At 46.9% G+C, this 6,357-nt stretch overlaps 1 protein-coding gene across 1 annotated transcript; it reads right to left on the reverse strand.

Moving 5' to 3' along the window:
- H6S33_007556 (uncharacterized protein) lies at positions 1-822 on the reverse strand (the record flags this gene model as incomplete). Its single annotated transcript, XM_044838919.1, has 5 exons — positions 1-13; positions 86-160; positions 303-388; positions 486-505; positions 675-822. 5 exons carry the CDS (start codon positions 820-822, stop codon positions 1-3), a joined length of 342 nt encoding a protein of 113 aa, XP_044689092.1.
- Positions 823-6,357: the final 5,535 nt, after the last annotated feature.

Consider the following 6,357-nt stretch of genomic DNA (forward strand, 5'->3'; position numbering starts at 1 on the left):
TTAGGTTCTGATCCTACTGCGTGGTTTGAGGTTAGAAAAGACCCTGCTGCAGAAACCTGACGGTCTTATAGGTACTAGAGAATACTGGAAACGGTGAGACGGATGAAGCTTGATGTGACTTGGGATTCGAGTCTCTAGTCCCGATGCTTTGCTCAATGGTCTCATACAAAGTAGGTGCAATTAGTGAATAAGGTCTTTCTAATAATTGGTGTATTTCTGGATGAAGTGACGTTGATCATGCGCCTAATATCAAGGATATTTGTGAATTGAACTGATAGATTGCTGAGGCAAAACAAACTCACTCCTGAAAAGCTCGTTCAGTGAGCTGGTTGTAGAGGATGCGAGCCAAATGGCTGGCGGGATGTGGGACTGTTCTTCTGGTGGGGGGCTACTCAACCAGACACCTAAAGATAGGGCGGGTGACTAAGCCACATGATTGTCCGCATCACCCCCGCGGAAGAGTATGTAATTCTAACCTAATTAACGTTCGCGGAAAAGAGGGAACCTGACAAAAGCTTGGTAAAACATTGGGGCTCATGTTAGTAAAGAGACTTTACAACATTTATCCACAACAACGCTCCGAGAATGCCGGTTACGTTCGCTGTCGCCATTGAGCATCCGGAATGGCTGCGCAAGGCTTCAAATTGGATTAAGACAGGGTTTCGCTTACTTACATGTACCTTGAGGCAGGAACTTAGGGATTGGAATAATGATCATGAGCCATGATTGGTGGATGATAGAAATCTTTAGTAGGGTCGTTCTGAAAATGGGCTGGGAAGTCTCTTCCGCTGGCTGAGTTTTATATCGGGCGATTTCGGGCATTGGAACTGAGCAGCAAGGCTACGATGCGGTGAGGAATATACTAATGTATTGATATTAACTAGATGATAGAAAGATGCATGATGATATATTAATGGCAAAGACGCCAGTATGTGATAGCGGATGGTTTATGCGACAGAAAGACGACCCACTCTTAGCAACGTAATATCGACAAAGAATGATATGCCCTTGCCCTAAATGCCGCGCCCTTTTCGGACCTTGGAGAGTTAATGAGCGGAAATTGTGTTTGATTGGTTCTTTTCTGCTCCGCCGAGAGCGGTTGTTGTGTTGCTCTGAGTCCAGACCTCAACTAGTTGGTTGCAGTGTCTGATGATGAACCGCATCAGGAGTTTTAGCCGGACACGTCAGCAAATTTCGAAATCCCCAATAGTGGCGTGCTATGGCTATACTTTAGGCCATTGAGACACGCTTTCCTATCTCAGTAGCTTAATCGCAAGCCACGCTTGAGTAGGAAGTACGGGAATCTGCGTAAAGCAGTACCTATCAAAGCCAGCTGTCACATCAGTCTTTCACCACGTCAGCGCTGCGTCGGTGCTGCGGCCAATGGGGCTATATAAAAATTTGGGAAGCCACCATGAAATCTTCAGGTCTGACAGACCAAAGTCTCAAGATCTTTGCTTTGCTGTCAATTATTTCGTTTTTCTTATGTCGATGTTTTCATTGAGACGGGATCGAAAATTTGGATAACAAAGAGGGAATTGAGCCTTCTGGAGGAGGAAAGGGCGACTCTCGACGACTCTGTAAAGAATTTTTTTCACGGGGATTAGGCGGCTTTCGGCATCTGTGAGGTCTTGGCGGCTATTTTGGGCGAGGGGAGGTGAGACGACGACCCTGACTCCTGTATAATTGACCACTTTTGCCCCCCCCCCCCTTTTTTTTTTTAGCAACACTCGATTTTAAAGGGATCAAGACGAAAAAGCGAGGAAAGATACTGAACAGTGTGAACAGAGTAGCCCTACTAGCTACTTTGCGAGTCATATCGGCAGTACGGATGAGTGAAAGGGGTCCGACATTCAGAGTTTATATCGGTTAGTCATTACCAACAACGCTAAAGCAGCACTCTGTCACCAGAACTTTCGAACTTGCTGATTGGCTAGATAAAAGAGCCCTAATGTTTATACCTCAACGGGGATCCACATCTGCAAATGGCATGTACCAATAGGCGTCGACAATCAAACAGGACATAATCATGGATTCATCCATCACTGGAGCGAAGTCTCGTTACTGGCTGAAACAACACCGGTGGAGAGAACCGAAGATTAGGGGAACGGTAGTACGGCCAATGCACCCAGATTCCAAGTTTAACGGGCTCGGCAAGACGATATGGAAAAGCCACATGGAGCAGAGGTTTTATGTGTGGTAGCTAACGACCTGTCGCTAGACAAAAAACACAACCCCTGAAGATCACAACATCATGAGTGCGCTCTATAGCTATTAGCCAGATTTCATACCAGAGAGACGGATTAGAGGCCTCGATAGCAGGCCATCATCAGTCTGCCTTCACCCTTGCAAAGAAATAGCTCACCAGAGGGAATAAAAGCGCTCAAGAGCGAAATATCATGGGTGCGCCATACACCATACCCAGCGGCCAAGAGTCTCTCTTACCGGAAGAAAGGACCCGGCAAGAGCGAGAAGGCTGTCATGAGTGTCAGTAACACGCAGCGAAAGATCTCCTATTTCGAAGGGAGGAAAAACGGTCAAAAGCAAACTATGAGGAATGCAACTTCATCATGGCAAGCTAGAATCCCTCACTGGGTAAAAGGCAGAGAGCATGGAAGAATCTCTCACCGGGTAAAGAGAAGGAACAAGCAGGAGTAGGACGCTTCCGCTGCTGGATGTTCACTTTAATGGGGACTAAATAAAAGATAAGAGCGGATGAGAGGAGACAAAACTTGTCTTGTCTCGTTTTAAAGGAGATTTTCTCTTACTTAGAAGAGGAAAGGAAGCCGTCAGAAGCGAAATAAGACGAGTGGCTCTGTAGCTGGCGGCGTAATATATTTTGTTGTGGAGAGAAGAAACAGCGCTCAGGTGCGGAGTAAATCTTTGCGCTAATAACCCGAGGAGAAATATGTCTGACCTGGCGGAGAAAGGTCAATGCTCAAGGGTAGAATAGTACTGCCAATGCATCTTCACTTGTGATAAGGGGACGCTAGAGGATAAAACCTGACAAAACGATCCCAGAGAAGACCTACGGCGGCTCATATATACAAAGTACAGTTTTGGCGAGGGTTGGATTTTGGCGGGGCGCTACCCAGCCCTAACCCCAACCTGACTTTATCTAACCAAAATTTGTGGTTCTGGCTCGTTTGATTCGGGGCCCGAACGCTAAACAGCCTTGAGGGTTAGCCTAAATCGTGGAAAGACATTTGAGGGCTCGTAACTGAGCAAGATACAGAATCCTGCAGGTTCTAGACGTTGAGAGTGCTGATAGTGGGGAAATGGTTGCCCAGACTAACATGCTCAAGTGCACGGTATCACTTAGTGTTGCTCGGGCGGTTCGAGAGAGTGTTTCCGATGGTTGGGACTGGTTCTGAGTTTAGCCAAAACTGGACTGAACTGAATTACAATAACTGATAACTGAACTGACCGAATAAGAACCGGTTCAAACTCAAAAACGGTTTTGAAATCTTGGCACAGATCCACTCCGAACACTACACCGAACATGTTCAGGGTTAGGGTGTCTCCTGGCGTAGGGTGCTCGTCCGTTATATCAGCAGCTCCAACCGCATACGGTTTAATTTCAAGCTGTAAAATTAACGGAAAGGACGAAGATGAACCAAAGCCACCCGCTAAACGGTTGTAGGGAACTCGTTTGTGTGGATGAGCGACGAACAACTGGAAACGATGTATCGAGCCCTAATCTCATCATATAGCAGGAGAGCCTGTGCCTCGTAGGGGTGCTGGATTAGACTTACATACTGTGGTCCACCAGGCGTCGACACTCGAGGCCATACCTCGAGGCCTCTGCCTCGAAAACGTTCGAGACATAGGGGTCTATAACGCGAGTAGGTATGCTCGACGTGAACCCCTCTGCTCTCTCTCATTTGTTCGAGGCTTAGGTAGCCATGCTAGTATTAGGTGTATGCGATATTAGGGTGTGTTGGACACACTCGATTTTCAAATTTCGAGCTCAAATTCTGAGTTCTTGGCGGCGGTGAGACCACCTATGCTATGGTAAACACGCATAGTGTTCTTTCTCTCATTACGCTCTGTAGCGTGCGATATAACACTCAATATAAACATTGACAGAGGTTAATGGAGTGCAGGTGGGTCTTCCCCGCCGCCAAGAACTCAGAATTTGAGCTTGAAATTTGAAAATCGAGTGTGGCCAATACACTCTATTGCCTATACTGTTATTCCCGGATTCCCCAGTTCAGTCTCGCCAAGAGCTATACGGAATTAAAACCTTTTTGCTTCCCTTAAATTAAAAATCAGCATTAGCCCTTCAACAGTAAACTCTAACATTGAGAGGTCTGAGTATACTAACAATCTGCCTCGAGAGGAGCTCGAGCACCTCGAGGTATTATCCCTGTTTGTACGAGCAAGTAAAGACATGGAAGATACGGGGTGGAGGTACTCTGCCCTTTTCTAAACCCTGCTTATCCGTCAACCCTGCTTATCCGTCAATCAAGCTGGACGTTATATACTGTTCGTCTACGTTGAGGTCCAAAGGCTTCAATAGTTGGCGGACTGTCGTCGTTTCCCCACCATTACACCGTGGTTCGGCGGCATAGTATAGTTGACTGACTATTCTCGTGCTGTTCGTCAACGGTACAGCATCTCAATCTACAGGACCGGAGGGGTAGAAGTGACTTTGCTCTACCTCTTTTTTTCAAATCGACGGGTAATCTGAAGGCTCCAAATAGGGTAGTCCACAGAGATTGATGTTGAAGGCAAACCAGTAGAGACAAACCAGTAAAGGCAACTGAAGACATTGGGGTTGATGAGGCCAGCATCCTCGAGGCGAGCCGTCCTACTCGTCGTTCAGGCAGTCTTGTGTTACTCTAAGAAGAATTTTAGTGACATGCCATGCATCCAGGAGGGCTGATTGATATCTCCGAGAGAGAGCCTATACGTATCTTGGGCTAAACTAAATTTTATATTCAGAGATCAGCCTGGATGACTGGCCGAGGAGCTTTGTTTGGAAGGACACCGCCTTACGAGTATTTAGACGGTTTACCAAAGGGTATAATTGGGCGGAGACATGCAACGGGCCAAACGCTCGCACAGTTGGACCTTGTCGACGAATAAACATGGTTCTCCTACGGGGCAGAGGCACTTGTCACTCATCGCCTCTAGCAGCCTGGTGAACCACCCACACTAAGGTTACAACGAGGTGTAGCCCACCAGGCTGCTAGGTGTACCTTCCGCGCGGCTGCTTTATGGGCACAATTGGTCGCCGCCTGCCCAATGTAGGGGTCACTAGACAGATGCGTCGACCATCTCAATACGTACCTCAAACCTAGGGCCACCATAGGGGGCAGAGAACATGAACGCCTGTGGGCTTGTTTCAGGAAGGATGAAGTCCGTTATAAACCTAGATGTAATCTGAGAGATACCATTTAACGCGATCGACACACCTAGATACAACATAAATTTCCCGCCTAGAAGGACGAGAAATCTATTAGGGTACAGCACTAACAACAAAGTGTCAGCCCGGGCAGGCAGACAATAGGTTTGATAGTACGCACAACACTTCCTACTCAATACGATTAGGACCGTACTGCCTCCTCGTAGTGAGATGATTCGTTGTAGTTGCTAATCGCGTACATGCATCTGGTGAGGGGTAGTCTGTGTCTCATATCTGTCGAAGAGGACACGAGCCGTTACAGACCCTTCATGGCTCTAACAGAAAATGGGCCACTTGGTGCCCCAGTGTCTGGGCCTCATCACAATCTACAAGGATCCAGCCGAGGCTTTGGTGCTGAACATGCCGTTGGCAGCTACAAGTTATCCCCTGGATGTATGAGAGAGAGCAAATGTCTCTTACAGTAGCGTGGCCCATCCAGCAAATGGTTGACTTAGGTAAGGTAACGAACTGCGAACTCTATGGCACCACTAAATATTTCATAGACCGACAAAGGCAGCAAGTTGCTTACCTTCACGTTTGCTCACCAAAATTCAATGTCACATGATGTCCATGCATGAGAGAGATTCCCACAATTTCTTATATATCCAAGGGATGGGCGTTGACTTTCAAAACTAGCTTACTGAGAAAGAATTCAGGTCAGCTAGGAAACCTTCTGGCTAAACCGGCTCACTCACGAAACTTCCTGGATAAGCGATCTTCCTGGGCGAGCTGGAATAAATATCTTTACCTACTGGGCCTTTTACATTTTCCCATAGACCGATAAGAGGATTATATATGCAGGCAATCATAGATGTCCAGCAAAGCCCAGGAATTTACAGCACATTTCGAGTCATCATCAAATTACAGGAGTTCCAAGGCAGCGTCGAAAGGATATTATTTTCTCCTCGAATATCTCAAGGTCCTTTCAAAAAAACCCAACACCAAAA

The sequence above is a fragment of the Morchella sextelata genome (assembly GCF_020137385.1).
Source record: "Morchella sextelata strain SCLS chromosome Unknown scls_23, whole genome shotgun sequence".
Classification (NCBI taxonomy): domain Eukaryota; kingdom Fungi; phylum Ascomycota; class Pezizomycetes; order Pezizales; family Morchellaceae; genus Morchella; species Morchella sextelata.